This window comes from Toxotes jaculatrix, chromosome 6, assembly GCF_017976425.1.
Source record: "Toxotes jaculatrix isolate fToxJac2 chromosome 6, fToxJac2.pri, whole genome shotgun sequence".
Lineage (NCBI taxonomy): Eukaryota > Metazoa > Chordata > Actinopteri > Toxotidae > Toxotes > Toxotes jaculatrix.
In genome coordinates, this window is record NC_054399.1 from 29,181,443 (window position 1) to 29,205,619 (window position 24,177).

General features: G+C 41.9%; 2 protein-coding genes across 3 annotated transcripts in view; both read right to left on the reverse strand.

Annotated features, from left to right (window-relative positions):
- Positions 1-14,469, reverse strand: part of LOC121183483 (neurturin) — a 39,119-nt gene extending 24,650 nt beyond the window's left edge. The window contains exons 1-2 of one of the 2 annotated variants that reach the window (XM_041040578.1): positions 14,459-14,469; positions 6,103-6,569 (exon numbers count right to left, since the gene is read on the reverse strand). The gene's annotated coding sequence lies outside the window, so the exon portion shown is untranslated. Of the gene's footprint in view, positions 1-6,102; positions 6,570-6,759; positions 6,880-14,458 lie in introns of those variants that run through there. The other variant, XM_041040579.1, reaches the window with a different exon arrangement.
- st3gal3a (ST3 beta-galactoside alpha-2,3-sialyltransferase 3a) overlaps positions 8,162-24,177 on the reverse strand; it is a 38,609-nt gene continuing 22,593 nt past the window's right edge. Inside the window, exons 7-11 of the mRNA XM_041040577.1 lie at positions 22,164-22,253; positions 20,749-20,935; positions 15,677-15,823; positions 15,118-15,264; positions 8,162-11,038 (exon numbers count right to left, since the gene is read on the reverse strand). Coding sequence (XP_040896511.1) covers positions 10,934-11,038; positions 15,118-15,264; positions 15,677-15,823; positions 20,749-20,935; positions 22,164-22,253 — 676 coding nt within the window. The 3' untranslated portion in view covers positions 8,162-10,933. The remainder of the gene's footprint in view (positions 11,039-15,117; positions 15,265-15,676; positions 15,824-20,748; positions 20,936-22,163; positions 22,254-24,177) is intronic.

Below are 24,177 nucleotides of genomic sequence, written 5' to 3' on the forward strand. Positions count from 1 at the left end.
TACCGGTCCGACCATGGGATGTCAAACTCTGTCACACACCTAACTGAACTCATGCTGGTGCATGTTGATTTAAACGTTGTGATGTATACAGAAATAAGCATAATAAATATAATTATTGTTTTCACATTTGGAAAGATGTATGCTTCATTTACATGGACCCTGTCCTGCACCCCCTCCTGCGTTCTTCAGTATGTGCTGTGTAAACCTAAACATGTTAAATCTAAGCAGACATAAATTACTTTTCTCCCTCAGCTGAACTGTGGAAAATAAAGAGCTCCTACAACTGGAAAAAAAAAAAAAAGATGTGGCTGGAGCTCCAGTCAGCTTGAAGGATTTTGCTCACAAACTGTTCAATCTTGTACACGGATCCCGGTGCAGGTTCTTTGACAGTCTCTTTACACTGAGCTGGAGCTGTCTGAAGTGTCAGCCCAAATCTGCCCAGGTATGCATCCTTGTTTCGACCTGGTCTTGACTCAGTGGTCCTGATGGACTTCTCCCTGTCAAAAAGGCCCTCGTGGAGTATCTGTCACTAATAGAACACATTAAGTCACATCCTCTGATGTGCTGCGTGTTCCAGTCTTTCATGAAAAGTTGATGTTTCTGTGAAAATGGGGCTGTGGTGTTTCATAGACACAGAGAGTCATTTATACCAGCTCTGGGAGTTCAAACATATAGGAAACATCTGCTTTCACATCTGCAAACTGCCCCCTCTCAACGGTATCTGTGTATATGTGTGAGAACTGTGAATGAGAGAGTGTGAGTTAGTCTCTCAGCAGTAAAACCTCCTTTCGTGCATTTCTGGTCTATCAAAATTATAGAAATGTAGAAAACAGATAAAGAGCTAGAGGCTATTTGTAAAACTTCAGACCCAGAAAGGGACACAGGAGACGTGGTGCTGAAAGTGTCATGAACTCGGGGCGTATGAAGGGTCTGAGTTGCTGCCAAGAACATGACTGCTGTATAGATGGAGACTATGATCACAAAGCAGACTTTTTTTCACCCTTTTGTTGCCATCAGTGTTTCCCCAAATGGATGATGGGTACTTTTAACAAGACAACGCACCCCCCGTGAGATCCATGATTTAAGTAAAAACATAGATTGAAATGGCTTTTTTCTCATTTATTCAGGGTATTGATGATGTTGTAAAGTGATCTAGGCTAATTAGCTAATCTATCCATCCAGTGCCTCTACCCACCCACTTTGGACCAGTCTCCAGTCTGTCACAGGGGTGACACACACAAATCATGCACGTAGTCAAACACAATTACACCTACAGGCAGTCTGATTGGACTGTGTGTGAAACTGCAACACCTTACAGGGAGAACAGGAAATCTGCACACAGAGAGGTCTTTGTCAGCCTGTGGGTTCGAACCCAGAAATAGGTGATGACTGTGTGTGACAGTGGAAGCCACTGCACCACCACATCCCTAAACTGAAGATTTACTGTATATGTACATTCCAGTAAACAGCAAAACTTGTCTTATGACAGGTTAGAGGGATGCATGGACTCCATCTGCAGGAGCCCCCACATGCACCACTGCAGGTTTTCACAGGGGACTGTGCCGTGGCTTTACCCGGTGCAGATGCACTGTCAGTGGGAATAAAGGACAATGCAACCTGAGCCTGTGCAGCCACACTCTGCTGCAGAACCGAGTTCAGCCCGCCTCCAGCTCCAGGATTAATTAAAACAAAATAACGGTCTGAGACGATTGGCTGGGGTCAGGTTCTATGGATGAAAAGGAAGCGAAGAAGAAGAAGAAAACCTGGTCTGTAACCGGAGCCCAGCTGGCCATGGCGGCTGGTATGTGGACGCTGTCCCTCTGTGTCTTCACCAAGCTCAGGTTGTCAACCTGAGGCCACCTACATAGTAGTGAGGAGCTTCTGTTTGTGTGCACTCATTCAGTTACTCAGCCCCCCCCCCCCCACCCCAAACACACAGTGTGAGAACACATCCAGGTCAAGGATCCTCTTTTAATAGTGGCCACCTGCTTCTTCTGTCTGTGGATCTGAGCTCACACTGTCTAAATCTGTTTTCTATTCACTGCAGGACTACAGTGCACAACCAGAACCAACGCTGCAGTAACACAGTATGTTACACAACAGTCATTTTGACGCTTCATAGGCTGTTCATGCTGCATTGCACATGTTGTTGAACATGTCTGAGAAAGAAAGAAGTAAAACCAGCAAAAAGTTCAAAAAGTTGTACATGTTGGGGCCTCTCAGTATCATTTACCTCACTGTTCTGCTTCAGTGACAGCGCTCTGACTGTACACCACAGACTGACGCGGTTAGAGACCAGCTGGTGACCATAGTGGAGCTTGAATCTAAAGAGACAGAAGGTGTTGTTGATGATGATGAAGCAGACCTAAGATCAGAGTACATTAACACCCTCCAGATGAATGATGATGTTGCTCCATCCCTGCCGGAGACATCAATAGGCAACTCTTTCTCTCATCACATCAACTTTATGAGGTGATGTTGTGTCAGTGTTGTGTTTACAGCTCGCCTGGCAAAAACTTTAGGAACCTATATCCCTGCAGGCTTTTACAGCCGTTCTCTCCGAACAGGAAGTGAGCAGATGTAGCTGTCCGTGTTTCTAAACACTCACATCTATGATCATCAGTCAGTCATCAGTCATTTTAATCCACTGCAGATCTGCTTTGACTTGTTATGGTATATTTATTGCTGCTATAAACTCTAAAGTCTCTTCCAGGTCCCATTCATGGTCCCATTACACCACCACAATCACAGAGTGACACAGGCCCAGTGGAAAGAATAATCCCATTTGCACTAATACATCCTGACTCACATGGTCTGCTGAACCATTGAAATACACTGTCTCCTCCCCTGTCAGTGCACGTTTACTTATATTAATGAAAAAGTTTGAAAAAGTTTTTGTCCCTAACCTTGAGTTTTCCTCTTGGCTCCGCAGCCAGAGAAGCTGCTGTATGACAGCACATTCTGCCTGCAGCAAGAGCAGCTCAATCATTGAAGCTGCACTTTGGATCAAGTTACAACACATATAATGACAATAAATACAGTGTTGTGGGTTCACACACACAGGGACCTTCCTCACTCTTGAGTACCCACGTTCCCCCTCTGCTAACATTCTTCTGCTATGACTCACTGATTTCACTATCAAAGCTGGAAATCACTGTAGAGCATTTCTGAAATTATTTTCATGATCAGCCACCTCCCACCAGGCACACTTAATCTCAGGTCATGTCGGATTATATTTTGTATGTGCATAGTCGACACATGGGTCAAAGTAATAATATTAAAACCAAGTCTTCTAATGTTTTACTCTACCCTGAGTCTACAGCCATGCTGGTGTGTGTGTGAGGCTGAATTTAGACAGAGCGATGTGACACCGTCTGCCACAGCCAGCAGAGGTGAAGGTTATGGTGCCAGGACCAGCTGCCCTCAGCTATAACACAATACATGAGATAAGACCAGTAACTGTGGTGCCTGACGTTCGTCGTCACTGCTGACGCTCACATCTGTCTGTCAGGTCGGATGATTATCCTGGTATTAGTATCTGATATTGTACTGGCAGATTAAGCTTCAGAGATCAAACTGTAAACTGAGCTCACTTAACATCATGACTAACATGTTATGTATGAAATTGAATCGGTTTCATACTCACTCAGACCAGCAAGGGGTCTTTATCTGGGATGATTCCATCCTTTATATAGAGACCTTATGTGTGTCTGACCTCAGTGAGACTTGTCTCACTGTCTATAAAAGCATCCAGGTGAACATGCCTCCTCCTCTTAACCCTAGTTGCTTCATCTGAGACAGTAATTCCACTGTAACCAGTCCATCACATCAGTGCAGGTCCCTGCTCATCTATTAGTGACAGTCCTCTGATTTGGCTGCACCAAGAGCGTTCCCCTGGGTGGTAGCAGCAGGGCTATCCCCCCTTGAAGAAGATCCTGCTCTATCTAGATGATGACTGGCTCAACTACGCCACAACCTGCAGTCAAGATTGTGCAGGACACGAAGATGACTGCCAATTGCATAGAAACTGCCGGTTCAAGGTCAGGAAAAAGATCAGTTCTGGATCAAAGTGGTGGCCTGTCTGTCTGACAGATGGACTGGCATTGCTGTTCCTGAAGCAAAGCTGCTGGACAGACTAAAACGTGTCACTATCCTAATACCTGTCCAGCATGATGAATAACATGAAACATCCAGGTCTGGTCTCCAACAAAGTCCTAAGAAAAATGCTCTGCTCTTTGGCTGCTAAATGCTTCAACATGTTCTCCAGCTAGTCGTTAACTTTGTGCGTCTGCTGTTTGGTGCTGGGAAGGTTGTGTGTTGCATGTTTTTCGCTGAAAAGAGCTGAATTTTGTAAGACAACAGGCATTTGTGAAAGGTTTGGTAAATATCCTGTATTGTGTTCTGCGTGATAAATAGTCCTCAGAAGACTGTGCAGCTCAGACTGAGAGACTGGATTTCACTTCAGAATCAAAGGTTTTAGACAGATGTGTGGAAGGAGTTAAGAGTGTTAGCCTTTATACAAAGGCTCAAAGAAAAACCAGCCTATTATTGTTCCTCTTATCTGTATCTCCTCCCATTAACAGCTGAGAAAAAGGTTGATTTCCATATTAAAGGGTTTTATTTGAAACTAAATAAAAGGTTAAGTTAATGCCAAGTGCCATGTAGGAGTCAGCAGTTATCTTTGAATTTGTCTCGAAGATCTGATTTACTTTCACCAAAATGTTTAAGATTGTAGGCTGTAATTTGTCTAAAGTTAAATAATCGGATCACTGGTTTAAAGGGTAACAGCGTCACCATAGGTTGTAGGAGTGGACTGGATCAAAGGGCTCTGATAAAAGGGCCAGAAGAAACAAAGTGCTCAGAGAAAGAGTGGAGCATTCTGCCTTTACCAGAAATACTGGGAGACTCTTTGAACACTGTTCAGGTCTGTTCAGATCTGCGTTTTCCACAGATTATCAGATTCTTTGTTTTTCTTCTGTCACATCAATGGGAAACTGTGAAATGAGAAATACTAACAGCAACTGGTTTCACTTAGCTTGTTTGTGCTCACTAAGTGGTAATTACACTGAGTGTAAAACAGATGACCTTTAAAACAGCCCTGACCTTTAATTGACTCAGCACACAATGCCTCAGTGCAGCCTTTATGTGACCACTGCTCCACTGCAGCACGTCCGTCCAGCTGAGGGTGTCAACACGGTGTGACTGTCTCCATCTGAAATCTCAAAAATAAATTAGTGACTATTTCAAATGTTTCCAAAACAATTTTTTTGGCCTCAGTGGAGATCTCAGTGTCTGGGTCTCTGTCACTCTGTGTTCACTGAGGTCCAGCTGTTGACTTGTGCAATTCAACTGAGACACTAACACAAAAATAAAGACTAATTTAAACCGTAAAATGTTAGTGTCCAGGATATCACTCAACTATGAGATGTGTTCTGGATTTTTACTTTGATGAAATATGGTTCAAAACCTGTGAGTCTGTTTTAATGCTGCACATCAATCAGTGTGTTCCAGCTCTTTGATCCTCTGAAGTCTACTGTCCTTGATCTTAGACACACACGATTCGCTTCCACATCGCTGGAAAATGTGCTGAGGACCTGTTCTTCTTCTGTGTTTGTAAAAGTGACTGGAAACCATGGAGAACGGCGGTTTATCCAATTCTTAAATTATTCTAAACAACATTCAGGAACAAGGGTTCAGGTTTTTCTCCTCAGTGAGATGTAGCTCCATCACCTTTGTTTTTTTTTCCACTGGTCTAGAATTCCGTGCGTCTGCCATTTTGTGTTATTCCCATTCTTCTCTGAGAGTTTTTGTACAACATAAAGACGACTTGAAAAAGCAGGGAACAAGCACAATCTACCATCACGCACCGCATATGACTAAATTATGCCTGATATAGCTTTTTCTTCTAATGGATTATAAATTAACCACATTCTCAATAGACAGAGGCCACTGGTACTAGTTTGATAGCAATATTACTATGTAGAGGCTGATTAATGCTGAACCCTACCTATCATTCATAAATCATTCTGTATGAAGTGTTCATATAGAACTTACCACAGTAAATACATACCTGTAATAACCAAGTCAAAAAAGCACACTTACTTTAAAAGTAGTGTTGTAACTGATGCGGATGCTTTGATTTCCTTGTTTACTTTGCAGATGCTTTTGATTGGATGCAGCTGCAGCTGCGTCTCCAAGCCTACGAGCTGACACATGGCTTACAGTGTGGAGCGGAGCAGCATCCACTGAATTAGCAGCAGTTTGCCAGGAGAAGGATGTTAGAGATTCTCGCTCACAGAGTGGTAATGACTGGCGCAGTCCTGGTGCAGACAGCTGGCTCAGCGCAGCAGCCGTGGAAGTGAAGTATGCAGCTACGCCTGCAAGAGCTGAAAATACCTGGAACCATCACCTCCTCCTTAACTGGCGCTGAAATTTAGTTCCAGGAACCCGTCCCCAAAGGCAGAAAACAGTGCAGGGATGAAAGCGGATCCAGCGAACATGGCTACATGCTGCGTGATGTTTCGTTTAAGTCCTGCGTTGGATGAGGGCCACACTTTAAATGCTGAGTTCTGGGAACAAGAAGACATCAACAAAGAGCAGTCAGCCACAGTGCTGCTGAGTGCAGACAGGCTGTAAACAAAACACCCTTGTTAGTCAAAGCTATTTGAAAGAGAAAATGAAGGCAAACAGTAGAATTAAGACTCAAACAGTGTGTTGTAAACATCCATCACAGTTTACAGAGCCTCCTCCTGCTTCAACTTTGACCTCCTGTACTCACTCTTTCTCGTCTTCTTTTTTTTTATGATGTTGCACTTGTCTCTTGCTTCTGTAAGGGACCTGAGCTCAACAACTGAGATAAAAGACAAACAACCAATCAACAGCAAACAGCAATCGGATTGGAGACAAATTAGCAAAGAAGAAATGATGTAACCCAGTTTGCAAACTGGCTAACACTGTCAGGCATGAGCACAGTCAACTTGGAGAGCACCAGTGTTGGTTCCAATTTTGCAATTCTCAGTCATGTCACTGTTCCCAGATTTTAGCGATGATAAGACTCTGGTGGTGAGTGACTGTGTTAGCGTCGCTGACAGAAACGCTACCAACATAAGATACGTGTTGCAAAAAGCCCTGGACTTGAAACGAGGGCAAAGACCCAAACTGGGCACATCAACAGTTAAAACCACAGCAACAACTTGTGCCACGAGAGAATGATTTGGCTGTTGGTATTTTCACAACAGTTTAAATAAGTGGCACACTCTCTGCTGAGCTGTTACTGTAAGAAGACACTCGTGTTTGGATCGTCATTAACAAAGGAAATTTACCATGATTTGGAAAGTCCTTTGTGTGTTGCTTCACTTCAGCATGTGAAGTGGATGATTTTTAATACACTTCAAACAATTCCTGTTGTTTCGGTAGAGCTTGTTAAAAAAAAAAAGAAAAAAAAAAACAGCAGACATGTTAAAAATACAGCATCCTTATATCTTTGTTTTTAATGTTTACTTGTGCACAGCCTACAATAAATATATGAATACTTTGGCTTGAGCATCTGACTGGCACGCAGTCCGTGAACACCTACAGCCAGGTGAACACAGGCTACGCAGGCCAGAGTGTGTAAAGCAACACAAACACACACACACATACATACAGAATTTCCAATACAGTCGATGTTGATAAATAAAGTGAGACAGATTCCTAAAGATCAGTTTATGTGTCTGATAATAACACTGATCCCGACTGGTGACTGATGACTGGGGGCCTGAGATAGCAGCCTTTGGCAGGGCCGAGTGAGGTGACCGAGACGCAAAATAATCATACAGAGGTGTTCTGCTCTTATTCTGGGCAACAGATAGAAACGAGGAAGGTCAGAGTGAATTATTAGAGCGTGCTGAGAGGAGGAGGAGGAGGGGTGGGCCTTTAAAGGCAGCATCAGCATAGTCCTGCCTGACACCATCCATTCACATGAAAACAAAATCAGTCATTTAAAAAAAAAAACTTCCGTCTCTGTATTTGTCCAGTTTGACAGTTTTGACTTTTGTCTCGTCAGTCCAGTGAACAGAGGCCCCGTCAATGAAAACTGAAAAAAAAAAAAAAAAAAAAAAAAAAAAAAAAAAAAAAAAAAATCAGCAAATGATTCAATATGATTCAACTCAGACCTGGAGCCTGTTATTCATATCTGGGTTAACTAATCCAGGCTAACATGCTCTTAGAAAGGTTTTTTTTTTTTTTTTTTTTTAAATAAACAAACAAAAGTTATGTTTACATTCATAGTTACCAAAACACACTGTAAGTATTTTTAACCCTGAACTGTTTACAACTGTGTTCACATGTTAACAGTCTCCTCCTTCCCCTGTCTTTGCTGGAGCATCACCATCACACACAGATCAGAGGAGTCAAATCACTGGCAGCAACACATTCATCATTAAATAATTCTGTTCATTTCTCAGTTCTTTAAAGCCACCTCAGCAACGAGCTGCTTAAGCTCAGCTCTCATTGACCTCACACATATTGTACGCAACAGAACCTGATAAAAAAAAGAGGAAAGATTAAATTAATATTTCTACATTGCCATAGAGACACTGCCCTCTAAAATCATAATTATACCTATAATTTAATATTGTTGACTATAGCTGCAGATAGACTTTGAGCCAGTTTTGAAGAACTGAAAAATCCAGAGCACCCCCAGGTGGGATTTAATAAAAACAATATAGTGTGATATGGAACACTGGACCAGCTCTATACTCTCTATAGGGTGCTCGAGGGTTCATGGGAGTTTGCCCAACCAGTCCACATGTGTTTTGTGGATCTGGAGAAGGTGTTTGACTGTGTCCCTCGTGGCATCCTGTGGAGGGTGCTCTGGGAGGTTGGAGTCCGGGGCCCTCTGCTAAGGGCTGTCCAGTCTCTGTACGACCGGAGCAGGAGCTTGGTTTGCATTGCCGGCAGTAAGTCAGACCTGTTTCCAATGCATGTTGGACTCCAGCAGGGCTGCCCTTTGTCACCGGTTCTGTTCATAATTTTTATGGACAGGATTTCTAGGCACAGCCAGGGGCCGGAGGGAGTCCGGTTTGAGGACCACAGGATTTCATCTCTGCTTTTTGCGAATGATGCTGTCCTGTTGGCTTCGTCAAACCAGGACCTTCAGCATGTACTGGGGCAGTTTGCAGCTAAGTGTGAAGCAGCTGGGATGAGAATCAGCACCTCCAAGTCCGAGGCCAGGAGAGTTCCTGCCTCAAGTGGAGGAGTTTAAGTATCTTGGGGTCTTGTTCTGCTCCTCTACATCAGTGATATGATTCAAATCAGTTACACAAACAATTAATTTTAAATATCAGAAGAACAGGGCCTGGGTGTGGTGACTCAGTTGTAATTTACAGGCGTCTGCAGTGTTGTATATATGCTCTGCATTACTTAACATTCTTAGTAAAGTAACCGTCAGACGTGGAGATGCTTGTCTTCTTTGACGGGGGCCTCTGTTCACTGGACTGACAAGACCAAAGTCAAAACTGTCAAACTGGACAAATACAGAGACGTTCCAACACACAGCAAACTACTGTGGAAAAACCCAGAGCCTGGACTACTTCATTTAAACACGAGTGTCTCTTTCACTAACCTGTCTGGGTAACACAACAGTGACACTCAACAATATGACCCAAGAAAAGAGGTCAGGCATTAAAAAAACAGCATGTTTAAGACTCAATGAGGTAACACTCCTCCACCCCCCACTGGGTGTAGCTACGTCTTTGTCGTCGTCTTTGCTGCAGCTCAGAGGTTCAGCGTTTCAGCAGACACATTTTTTTTTGCTTTACAGAGGATTGAAAACATGTTAGCAGCTTGTTTATGATTGGTAACACATACTTGCGTGGCTATACTTCAGCGGTTTTAATTACTGTACCACATCAGGCTGACTTAGTTCTATCTTATATGTATATTTTCTGAACAGTAAATGTTATCCGGAGGAGATCCTTCCCCTGCTTCACAGACTTCAGAGGACAAGAAAAAAAAAAACAACACAAGAGAAACATTCACAAGTGAATGTCACACATCAGAGATGTGAGCTGCTCCAGATGCATTGGAAGGGAAACGTGACTTCACATCCAGACACTGGGACACTGGAGGGTGGGGGTGGGGAGGGTCTTGAGGGATCATGTTACCTTGCTGCCTCAGAAGAACAAACATAATGTGATTCTTCTGCATCAGTGTGATTTGGTTTGAGTGTGATGACCATGCCGCTAGCTGAGGAAGCTCTCATTAGCTTGTGTCCCCCAGCTCTGTATAGCTTAGTACTGACTCTGACCCACTCAACAAAACAAGCTGTAATGACTGCCGTGCTGCTCTGATAGGAGGGTTTACTCTCAGGTGTCGGAGACTGGTCCAGGACGGCTGACTCATGTCATGTAGTATGCACCCTGTTTAACACAGAAACTGGAAGATATAACTCAGTGATGCAGATTACATTCAGATGTATGAGCAGAAGGACACTTGTAGAGGTATTCTTGGCACAGGCTCAATGTTTAAACCAAACATCTTCATCTTCACCTCTCCTCATCTCTCCAGCCTGCAGCAGCGCTGGTAGGAGGGGCAGCCTGGTCAAGGTGCTGGTTTGATCCCCAACACTAATGACAAACCCCTGAGCCAAAGTCATGTTTATATACACTAACCTGCAACTAGGAGGAGCTAAATACTGTGATACAATGCAGAGGCCAACTGCAATATGTCAAATGTATGTGCAACACTGGTGCCTTGTGTCCTGGTCACATGCACACAGTCTCTCTGCAGTGACTGTGGGGTGTGACAGCAGCTGCTCTCAGCTGGGAACGTGGCCTACAGAGCCTCGAGTTTCCCTCTTCAGGTGCTGGAGCAGGTGGTGGTGGTGGTGGTGAGGGGGGGGGGGGGGGGGGATTATCGTGCAGCAGGCCAGGAGCCACGAAGCTGCAGACCATCAGCATCCTGCTCCACAGATCCCATTGGTCCAGTCCTGGATTACCCCAGCCTTCACCAGCTTCATTAGGAACTCCTTCTCTTTAGATATGTTGTGAGTCCAGGACTGCAGAGGGGACAGACACACAACATACACTCAACACACAAGTTTATTTAAAACATTTCATTAAAAAAAAAAGAAAAGATTAGCATTTTCAACAAACTGGGAATCTGTGGTGCAGTATCATGGGCACTGAACCACATATCTCTGGGTCTGGTCCCTGAAAGAGGCACAACTTAGGATGGTGAAGTCCAGAGCAGAGGTTTTCACTCTGTGATGTTAGTGCCCAGCAGTGCATGCTTCCTCTCCTCCATGTTTAGGTTAGGGTTAGGGAAAGGGGCATTATGTCAATGAGTGTGTCCTCACAGAGACAGATGTACAAACGTGTGTGTTAGTGTGTGTGTTAGTGACTTCTTCATGAGGCTCAAAAACTGTGCAGCTCTCCTTTTGCTTTGTTTACGTGTGTTTGTGGCCTGCAGCTGCTGTGGAGTTTATTTTGTTTATACATGTCCATGTTGTCTGCCCTGATGATGTTTTCTTCTGCGGTGAACTCTATGAAAAACATCGAGTTATTTAATTCGCGCACATGTACCTAAATAATGCTAATGCTTAATAAAGCCCATCGTCCTGTTTTTAGATAATTTTAACTCAATACACGTATTTTTAGTTTCAGTGTGACTTCATCTTTTAAAATAAAATGCTCAAAAAGCTGAACAGAAATCACAGAGAAAAAAAAAGAAGAAGTTCCTTGTGACTTTAGAACCTGCCTGAGAATCACCACATTAACTTTTCAGAGTCAGATTTTTGAAAACCCCTGGTCCAGAGCAACAGAGGGTTTCTGCAGCCAGTTCCACTTCAGCATCATACTTGGATTCATTAAGTTCTTCCATTAAGGATTGTTTTCTTTGTAGGAGCTTTAATTTCTCCCGCCTGTTTTTCAGAGCCAGGTCCAAAACATTCAGGTAACTTTAACAGATGATGACCATCGCTGTCACCGGCTGACGTCACAGTCATCACAATATCATATCATATCAACTATAGTTAATGAACGTTTACTCTGTAACTTCAAAGCAGGTCAAACTGAAATCTTGTTTGTTTAATGTGCCCTGTGTAAACTGATAATTGGCCAAGGACTGTGAGGGAAAAGAAACACCTCTTTGCAACATTTGTTTACCATCATGAGTTGACAGTGTGTTGTTGTACTTAGACACAACCAACACAGAGAAACAATCCAGCTGATCAAGTCAGGACGTTTTCAGTAGTTGGAATCTCCTGGTTAAACTTTGTCTCACATTGTGTCTGAATTAGGATCTGCAGCATTTGGATGAAGTCACTCATGATGGAAAAATATCAGTTACTGAAAAGTTGGCGAAGATGCTACATTGAATTTGCTAAGGTGTCTCTATGTGGTTTAGATAGTGGATTCATAAAATGCTGTTGGGACTCTCACCCTATCCCAGATGGTGCTGAAATCTGAGATGGATATTCAGGGTTCCCAGGGCATGATTCCTGACCTTACTGACCTGACCTTTGCTAGGATTTCCTCTTGTGCTTGAGGTATAACAGACCAATAGATGATCAATTCATCAAACGAGTCAATTAATGTTTAAGGAATGCTTGAGCTCTGATGTTTAATCTTACTGTTGTCCTGACTAGCAGGATCAGCCCATATTCCTGAAGAGTCAGAATGGATACTGTCATGTGAACCTGAAAACCCTCATCTCCACCTGGTTTTAATATTTGACCTGTATCTGGATACAGTATCTGGATAATGACATCTGATCCCAGACATTTACACCTGGTATTAATAGTGAAACAGACCACTTCACATTGTGATCAGATCTCAGTGTGCAGGGTGAGGGTCACAGGACAGCCCAAAGCATCTGTAGGCTACTTTTCAGTAACTTTGCCAACCAGGCTTATGTTACTTATACTGTATGAAGGTAATCAGAGCCAGTGGAGAAGCCTGCTGACACTCGTTTGGTCAAATGTCAACAGCTGAGTCATTATTTCAGTCTTGCCAAGGTTCTAAACCTCATTCATTCATCTTATACATAATCAACTCCTGACATGTGCTGGATATTCGATATATTCTGCTGTTTTGCCCACCTGATTGTGTTCGAGCAGTGCAAACTGAATATCTCTGGGTTCTGGACGTGATCCTGGACATTCTCCACTGTTTTCATTTCATAGACTGTAGACTTAGACGGCAGCTCTTCACTGAGCTTGTTGCAGGCAAAAGTAAAAATGTCCATGGCATTCAGATGAAGGTGCCTATCAAGCCAGTAGGGCCTGCTACAACTCCAGCTTGACAACTACAGAGATACCTGCCAGCTGATCAGGATGTTCACCTGAGGTGAGGTGAACATCCTGATCATTGATTCAGAGTGAGACACCTAAACTGGTGTTTTCAAAAAACAAAATGACACTGCGAGCTACATATGTCTTCTTCAGTTAAACCATCTGTGCCTGACAGACACCTGCATGCAGAAAGCATCTCATTGATTAGTGTTAATAAAGTTTTAATTCAAACTAATTTCTCTGGCAATTAGAAAATGATCATAAAAGAGCTAATGAACCTCATGGTGTTGGTCTCCTGATTGGATAAGGTCACCCTACCACCAAGAAAGACAAATCCATATGGGCTGATGAAGAACTGTAGAGAAGTTCTCACCTGTCTCAATTATACATGTGAGAGGGCAGGGCCAAGCAGCTCTGCGCCTCTTTGAACTGAAACACAAGTCCACGCAGCGGGCGAAAATAACATACAGGGGATTGCATGTCTGTCTGAACAACCTTGGCTAAGAGTGATTTATGGACAGGCTGCAGACTGGGAGACTGTCAAGTGGAGAGAATGGCAACGCACTGTATGACAACAGCGTTCCTGCACTTGAGATTTCATACACATTCCAGGCCACTACTCCGCACGCTGGATAAATCCCTTCTAGATTCCTGAGAGGCATTTTAAATGAGAGAAAGGTCACAGTAAACTGTTCCAGCACAGCGTAAACCTGGAAAACTAACAAGAAGGATGTTGGTCAGAATACTAACAAATTTGGGGGTTGTGAATATTGTGTGGGAGTATCATCAATCAAGGAAACGGAGGGCCACACACACCTGTGGATGAAGGGGCTGAATCATCAGCCTAAGCTGTAAATTCACTGCTTAGACTTGCAAGGTTAGACTCAGGCCTTCTCATGTTTAGGCTGTTAATGCCTCAGTAATCTAGCAAAACAACAACAACAAAAATAAATGAAATGCCCTGGCTGGTGGTGGCTCTTCCATTTCCCCTGACATGTTTGTTGAGGTCCCTTTCCTTTTTGTTGTTTTTAGGATTTATATTGTTAGCAAACTGATGATGTGATTCACTATGAAGCTGAGGTCTAACTTCAAATAATACAAGCTAGGGGCATGTTGGTTGAGGCAAACAGTTCTCTACACCTCTGTGTGATGCTGTTCCCTAAGACACACCCACTTCTGAGCAACTGTCACTGTGACTTTAAGGGAAAGACACACCAGATGAGCCATACAGTATAAAAAAAAACTACAGTCTAGCCTGAATGTGCTGATCTGGAGAGCGATCGCTTGCTGCAGGACAAGCCAGGGATGATTTACACAGCAACCCATGTCAGCCTGTGAGGATTATCCAGAGAGGAGGGACAGGGTTTCTGCAGCATTCACCAAATTATATTCCTAATTCAAGACTTTTTAAAACTTTTATAACACCACAGAGAATGTAGTTGGTCATACCGATCAAAGAATTATGTAAAACAATCAATAAAGCCTTCACTTATTTATCAAGTATATGAATTTACTAACATGTAGAACATTTTTGTCAGTCCCTTCCAGTGGTTCGTAATGATAATTCCTAGTAATTATTCAATTAATAAGGGGTAAGGAGGCCCCTGGGCCATAGCAACTATATTAAGTTACTCTTAAAGTGAACATTTGCAAAACCTGAAACTGAATGAAATGCTTTTGTAGACTTTTCAGGACCTGCAGATACTCTGGTGTATCACACATGTTAAGATGGCTTAAAGAACTGTTAGACTCAAGTCTTATCCTGAGCTACAGAAATCTGTGTAATGTCTAGCTTCAGACTTAGAACCAACTGTGGCATCTTAACAAATCAGGTCTTTAGGTACCTCTTTGATGGCTGACATCTTGATCTTCTCATAGTAGTGCAAAGGGGCATGGGGAGTGCTCATGTTGTAGCCAAATCCAGCCACAGCTACTTCATCACAGTTATGGAGGGCCATCGTTATGGCAACTGTCCCCAGGGTTGGGATATTCTGAAAAACAGACATAAATTACAGAGTTTGAAGGAAACAGGCAACCCAGCCATGACCTGTACCCCAGAACATGCACAGCATGTAATGTACATGTGAATGTACAGCAGAGGAGCCTTATATACACTGTACGGTTACCGTGTGGATATTTTACAGATGTGAAACCTGAAGCATGGTTATATTTCTAACAGCCTAATAGTAACGGTTTGTTTTCAGACTGTTTTTCAGGTCCTGCAGCATCTGCTGTGTGTCCACAGGAGCCTTCATAATGCAAACAGACAGACAGAAGAGGCAGCCCCAGGAGCTCTGGTCCTGACCAATACCTGAACGCTGTGTGTGAAAAAGCTCACCGCTCCTGCTACTCCTCTACCCAGAACTGAACAGAAACTGACCGCGAGGAAAACATGTCTCTCACCCCTCTGCCCATCTGTCCGTTGTTGTAAGGTAAGCCAATCAGCTTGAAGGAGGCCTCCTGGATGAAGTAGGGGTTCAGGATGCGCATGTTGCTGGGCTCCCTTGGAACATGTCTGGCCACCGACTTCCAGAAGCCATCAGTGCTGCGCTGAGAGACACAGAAGGAGAAACTTAAACTGTGCAGTCAGTGTGACCCTCAAACTGAACCATCAAAAATGTGCACACAATCAAAACATAAATAAATTCCTCTGTGTAATGTGTATATGGGGAACCATTTGCTAACATGTAAACCAACAGAAGCTGAATTGTATTGGATTTCATTGAGTTTTTCTGGCCATAAATCAAATACAAACAATTCTTATTTGTTGCTATCCTGCTAAAGTTTTAACTTATGAAATCAAATTAGGGCTTTCTCGCAAACTATATTTAGGTTCAAAGTAACAAAGCAGTATAAGACACCAATTTTAACTTACCTTTCACTAAAAAAAATCTGTAAAAAAATGTTTGTGTGATAAGCAACTATCAGCCAATAAATTGGCAGGGCCAACTTATCAATAGCAGAGAACAAATTTTTTTTAACCTGTTATAAATATTCCTCCATTATTTAACACATTTACTGCAGGAGTTCATGTAATAGGTCCTTGAACTCACCTTGGTTTATCTTTATTTTCTTTACTGCTGTTACAACATACAAAAAAGTCTTAAAGAAAAATAAAAGAATTATTGGCCGACACAGTGACTTCAGGAAGTCTTCAGACCCCATCACCCTTTGCACTCTTTATTGTGCTGTACATTTAATTTTAAATGGATAAAACTGCAATTTTTTGCTAAATAATCCATAGAAACAAAGTGAAAACTTGTTTAAAAATTCTTGCAGATTTATTAAAAATCATAAACTCATATACCTAAAGTCAGTACTTTAGGTATATAACCTGAGAGTCTCTTTAGAGGTTAGTCTCTTTGTGCAGTTTATCCCATTTTTCCCAGTAGATCCTCCTTCGGCCACCTTCAGATCTCTCCACAGATGTTCTATGGGGGTTTTAAGTGTGGGCTTTGGCTGAGCCACTCAGGGACAGTTAGAGACACTTGTCCTGAAGTCACTCCAGTGTTGTCCTGGTTGCTGTTCCTTCTCGTGTTGAAAGGTGAACCGTCACCTCAGTCTCAGGATGTGTGCTCTCTGGAGCAGGTTTTCTTGCTCTCATGCCTCTCTCTATTTAGCTGCATTCATCTTTCCCCTCAGTTCAGACCAGCCTTCCTGTCCCTGCTGCTGAGAAGCGAGTGACAATTGCATTCCTACTCATTCTTGGCAGCTTTATACATTTAAAATGAACTCTAAAACACAATGAAGTGTGGAAAAAACTCTCAATACTTCCTAAAGCCACTGTAAATCACTCAACAGAAATGTTAATGCTGAATATTTCCCATCAACATTAACACTGTAAACGCTGATAAATCCTTACTATCATCACACAGTAGGATGGTATGCAAAGTGGACAGGAGTGGAAAATATGATGGTGCTTAAGCAGCCCAGTGAAAACAATACCCTGAGCAGAGGCCTGGAAGGAGAGTTCAGCACCATTAAAACACCGATGAAAAACAAGAGGAGCAAACAAAGCCGGGCCAGAGAAAGAAGCCCCTGTATCAGTATACCAGGGGCCATTACACTAATTACCAGCAGCCTGCCCAGTCCTGATGGCTCTTTATGAACAGTTACTGGGATACCTGTCCCTGGGTTTGCTCAGGTATGTTAGAGTAAGAGGCAGGGAGAAACCAAACGGCAATGATATGAGCTATTAGCTTACTAGCATAGCACTGTTACCCTGTAAAACTGTAAGCTGCTCACTGATGGATCAGTTGGTAATCCTGACTGACTGAGACCATTTTGCTCTTCTGTTAGATCTGGAAACCCAACACCTCTCCTCTGCTGGCAGCTCTGGGAGGTGTGTAAAACACGTCTGCACACAGCAGATGAGATCAAATGACAAGTAATTCTCACATCCCTTTTATAACTGTATCAGTGAATGTGCGTAGATACATTTACTCCAGGTAAATCTTTGTTTCTATATATTTACAGTAAATTATGTCTAGCCATGTCACAAAGTAGAGCTGCAATAGCATTCAGCTCCAGTCATTTATGGCCCCTTTCCACTGCAGGACTTTGACAAAGTATAATCTGAGGCCTCCCACAACCTGAGCCTTGTGAGGTTTCAGTATGAACTTCCTCCCTGCATTTACACTCTATTTTACAAAAGGAACAGGATGTGCAGGATGTCATGGACAAGATTAAGAGTCAACAGCCATAATAGTTATTCTTTAAGCCCAGTGGTGCTTTGAATATGCAGAAGTTTCAAAAATAAAAAGTCATGGGAGCACCAAAGTCATCAAAAGCCATCCTCTGGGAATGTTTAATGGCAGTTCATCCAATAGAAAATTTAATGGAAATTCTTTCAGAAGTTGAGGTGAGGGTGACGGTGTGAACCAAAGCGAGGAACACTGCTCACTGACTCCAAAAAAAAAACAAAACAAAAGAAACTGAGCATTTCCTTCTGTGGAGTCAGAAGGAAATGACTTCTCCTCTGGTGCAACCACGAGGATGAACATAATTGTAGACTCTTAATCCAGTTTTATCATTAAAACGTGAGTAAATACAGTAGACAACAAAACTGAGTCCACCCTGCTCTGTACCACAAAAAAATGCTGCCTAATTACAAATCCTGTCCATTTCATACCATTGTATTTATTTAAGCTAAAGCCCAAGAAGAATTAATTCTTCTAAAAAACAGAAATGTTTGACATCATACTTTAAGGAAAGATCCATGTTTAAGCCACAAAATTCAGTAACACCTTTCATTGGTGAGATTCAATTTTAATATTCTGTAATATATTAATATACTATTCTCAAATCAGGGTTGTAGTTTTGGTTTTTTTGTTTTTTTTTTTTAAACTCTTGTGGGATATTTTTTGCAGTGTGTTTGGGATCATTGTCTTGTTGGAAAATTCCTCTCCTGCCAAGATTCTTGAGGCTGGGACTCATCTTTTCATTCAGTACTTGGGTATAAAAACCTGTATTCATAGTGCAATCAAAATGAATAACATCTCCTCTACTCCTGCTCTCACGCAGCCCCATACCAGCACACTTTTGTTGCAATGATCACAGGTCGACTGACTTTTGTAGCAGTGGTCACATGGTACACAGGGTACCCACATTTTCAATGCAGTCCCGCCAACCTGTTTGATTTTAATTCTACATATGATCAGATACCCCACACTTGAACTTAAAAATGAACCACTGAAGTGTACTCAGTTTTGTTTTCTATGGTGTATATATTTAAAAAAAACAACAAAAAACTAACAAACAAAAACAAAATGTCAAAGTGGGATTTAATTTCATCTTCTCTAATATTAAAATCACATCCATTTGTTTGCTTCCTGTGGAAAATACTTTGTCCAAGGAAACCACATCAGCCAAGATGGATGTCATTCGTGTTCCTACTGCACAATGCCAGCTCACAGTGTCTGCTTTGCCTCTCGCCTTATTTTAGTCCCACCAGTCTTCCTCTAGCCAACACTTTCCCATTTACAACAAGATTGTGTGTGTGTGTTGTATGTACTCCACTGCTCTAGGTGAAGGAACTTGAGCCCCCATCCTGAAGTGTTGTTGTAAATGAAGCCAGTCTGATCAGCTTCAAAGTCATTCAACACTATTACTGTTTATTCAGGCCGACTATGTGGTAGTGTCAGATGTTAGGTACTTCCTTTACACAGCACAAACCAAAGACACTTCTATCACTGCTGCTTTCCACTAAGTGTCCATGGATGATTACAGAGCGGGTGTTTCTACTGGTTCTGAATGTTGTGGTGTAAAACCTGCGGTCATAGCCTCCCTGATCTCTGTCCAACAGTAGTGTGTTTTGTGTGTCTTTGTAGTCTAACAAAGAATTATACAAATGGAAATAATGGGGCAAATTTTTGGATAATACCTTGTGGAAAGCATTTATAGAAGGTCTCTCAGCATCTCAATGGACATACACGGACCAAGGTTCAACACAAACAACTCTTGAAAACTGACTGTGAGGTAAAAGAGGCACTATTCTCTGACAACACTCCATGCCTGAAAGTGAACTGTGTGTTTTTGTAGTTCAGCAAGACCTGCAGATTAATGGGATGAGTCCTCTACAGAGAAATGACCAGCTGATCACAGTAAAAGGAATTCTTTGCTTTTATCCTGCTGTTTAGATCTATTTTGGAGGTCTATGAGCATTTGACCCCACTGGCTCTCCTGTCAGGGAGGAGGCATGGAGACGGAGTACAAAGCAGGTATGTTGTGACTCTAGCTGCAGGAATGTGTTACATTGCCATTCAAGCATGTATGACCATAGGGCCTCTACCCTCAGCTAGTTGTTGGAACAGACACAAGTATGCTGGGTTAATGCTGAGGCTCATGATAACTACCTCAAGGTGTAAACAGAGGGACAATATTGATAAGTAGATATGAAATTACTACATTCCTACACACACACTGGTAACACCTCCCTCTAAACTACAATCCAAGGTAACTCATCTCTTCTGCGGAGTGGGTGTTTCATCCACAGCCACCTCATCTCAGACGAACAGCCCCCGATTCAAATTTCATTTTATTAGTAGAATATTAGTAAAATAATTCTCATAAGGGGGGGGGGGGGGGGGGGTTATTGCAGGCCTGTTGTGTTACACTGCAACTGTTTTAACTAGTGTACCTAATAAATTGGCAAGTGAATGTGGATTAATCACTGTGCGTCATAGTAACTTATTCCCTGAACTGGAGAATCGGTATTTTTTACTTAAGAACTTTAATTTAAAACTTAAACTGGGTATGACATGGATTTATTTCATCACTGGAGAAAAATACAGTGAAGAAAATGACTCATAAACATGGTTTTGCATCAGCAAGGAAAATATCTTTGGACTTTCTTCTGTATAGATAGTTTCTTCTCCTTCATATTCTATTCTTATTCTCATTATCACCACTGACTGACTGACTACAGCTGCATTTGCCGGTGCAGTGGTAAAATAAACAGTATTCAGCTGCCTTACCAGCCTCTGGTTGAAGACCATGTGTCGAAGCCACTTGAAGTCCAGAGCTTTAAAGGCAGAGAGGACAAACAGAGAGTGAGGTTCATAGCGTTCTGTCTTCTGGATGGCTCCCTCTGGATAGGTGATCCTCATGGTGGTCTTGGAGCCAACGTCTTTCTCAAAACCTTTCACTGGGGCCTCGTTTAATCTGCAACACACAGCTGCAAAATCAATCACACAAGGCACTGTTCAAAATAATCAAAACAGGTTAAAACAGCCTCATTTTAAACTGCAATTACACAACATTTGTCAAATTACCAAATATAAAAGCTGGGTCATATCTTAAATGTTCTTCTCTTCTATATTATGTTAAAGTTGTCTTAGCTGGTGTAAGCCATTTGTTACAACAATACATACAATACAATGTCTTAAGGATGCCTTACTGGCCATGTCTCTTTTGCCAAACATTTTAATCTCAGTGAGTCTTATCAGGTCAAATAAAGGCCAGTGAAGAACGAATCTTTGAAGAGCACAAAGAAAACGATTAATTAACAGGGCGAGAGAATGAGTGTCAGAGCAGGTGAACTGATGGACTGAGCTGTAAAACATGTCACAGAAACATGATGATCAGACAATAATTTTTCATATTCACAATAACTGAAGAGTCACATCAAGACAGCTGATACAGAGAGGCTGTCATCAATAACAGAATGAACTTCAGATCACGTCAGTTTTGTTTAAAAAGTCCAACACTGCTGCACTTGTACAACACATCAAACCCATATTAAAGACTAGTCTAAATTACACTACTAAAACTTATACACTCAGAAAATGGCCAAAAAACGAATAAATGGATAAATAAACAGAGAAATACATTAAGAAGTGGTGAAATACAATAAGAAATTAAATAAATTAATGTCAAAGGAAAACAGAAGTATATCTCCCTAAATTGCATTTATCAGTAGGTGATAAAAAATAATAAATATCAAATGTTTCTCAGCCTCCCTTCAAAGATCTAATATATACAAGTGGCCATTTGTCCTCAAGACTCTCTGCCAGACACCTGCTTGTTAATGCACATATCTAATCAGCCAATAGTGAGGCAGCAACTCAAAGTGTGAAAGCATGCAGACAAGAGGTTCAGTCAATGTTCAGACCAAACATTAGAATGAAAAAGAAATGTTATTTAAGTACGTCAGACAGGTGGTCTGAGTATTTCTGCTGATCCCCTTTATTCCTCCTCCTTACCATCTATTTTCTAATTCATTTATTTACTTAAAATATTATTTTATTAATAATTACGAACCATCTAGTCTTCCATACTTAGACACTTGATTCAAGGAGCAAAAAAGTGGAGTAAGTGTAGTATTGTCTTTATAGTATGGTGGCCCCTTAGGACAAAACATGGTGTAGTACTTCTGTGTTCTGTAACATACCTGACCACCACATCGTACTGATCAATCTTCTGTCCCAGAGACTTGTTGGTGAGGATTCCTCCGTTCCCTACGATGATGCACGTCTTACAGCTCATAGTGTGAAACAGACAAGATGCACCATTATGACGTGGGACAACACAACTCCAGTCATTTACCCCATATGATTGTTTTAAAGGCCGAGCCTTTAGCTATCAGGCCCCTCTCCTGTGGAACCAGCTGCCAGTTTGGGTTCAGGACGCAGACACCCTCTCTAATTTTAGAATCAGGCTTAAAACCTTTTAGTTTGACAAAGCTTATAATTAGTTGTAGTTACAGTTTTATTTATTATGACTACACCTATAGTTGGTCACAATTATTTCTATAGACACTGTTACAGTTAAGGATATAGCCCATAGTAGAACTGGCTCAGGCAACTGAACCATCCCTTAGTTATGCTGCTATAGGCCTAGGCTGCTGGGGGACTTCCCATGATCCTCTGCACACCTCTTCTCTCTCTCTCTCCTCAGACCCACTCTCACATGTATTAGCCTTTATTACATGTCATTAACTCTGTGTCCTCTCTCTCCCGTAGTCCTGTGCTTGTTTCTCTCTGGTCTCTCTTTCTCTGTACCTTTCTGCAGGTATCTCTGGCTCCGGAGCTGCATGTCCTATGGTCCTGGCTCCACCCACCTGCTGCTGTTTATTGTCTACAATGATCCATTTCTAACACATTCCTATGTTTAATGTTCCACTCTGCTACAGATACATGTTGGATTAATATTCTATGCCAGCTGTAATGTAAATAATTACCTATCATGACGGCTTTTTGCTTCTGAGCTCTGTTTCCTATCATAACTGTAATCTGCTGAGCACACACTGTTCTGAATGCTGGCCCTCTAACATTGTCCACGTCCAACCCTGTTTGTATCATGTTTTATATGTTGCATGCCCTAAACCTCTCCTCCATTCCCAGCTGTCCTATCTTCTGTCGCTCTCTCTTCTCCTCTTTTCACCCAGCCCGGCCATCGGCAGGAGGGTCCCCCATATGAGCCAGGTTCTGCTCAAGGTTTCTTCCTGTTAAAAGGGAGTTGTTTCTTGCCACTGTCGCCTTAAGTGCTTGCTCTGGGGTCAGGCTCTGGGTCTCTGTAAAGCGCTTTGAGACAGTTTTGATTGTAGAAGGAGCTGTATAAATAAAATTGAATTGAATTTTAAGGAAAGTATGCTTGCCTTCCTGATGGAGTACAGGAGAGAAAATCTACACATGGAGAAATGAATCTGTACATTTATACTCTCTTGCGAAGGCAAATTGTGTCAAGCAAGTGACAGGACAAAGAAAATGGTCTTGTATTGTTACTCTGAGTGGTATATTTCAGAAACACCGTAAAATATTTGTGTGGAATGTTCTTTTGGCTTCAGGATTTTAACTTCCCAGATATTGAAAGTTCCAGATAAAGGTCTATTTATCTCACAATCACTTGATTACATACTCTTGATCACACAACAACTAGCTGCATCATGGTGTGTCACATTAAAGTAGCTTTTGAGTTGATTAGCGTTAGTGGTTAAAGAACGACCAACTCCAAAACAATGCACAAAATGATACATTTATATTTTCCTTCACTCTTTATTCCAGTCTTTGGGAATCTAATGTAGAAAAGTATCACTTGAAGGATTATTAATGCCATAGTTCTTTATTATTAGCTTCTTTATTCAGTATTTATACTCATGTTAAGTACTCTATGAGGTACCAACAGCACAAATGGAACAGTTAACACGTCAATGTGTCATACTTTGGTTAATATTATGATTATAATGTTGTATTGTAGACTCAGTCCAACATGTGTCCCGTGTTTAGTCTGCACTGATTAATTCTGGGTGGAAAAATAAACACATTCCTAATTGTCTTAGCTGGCTGAAGACACAGGGTCAGTCCACAGTGTCTGTGCAACTGATGAGGTCCATATAAAGACAAAAACTTCAACGGAAAATGGAATCAAACAATGCAGTGACTTTAGTAACTGATCATTCATGTTAA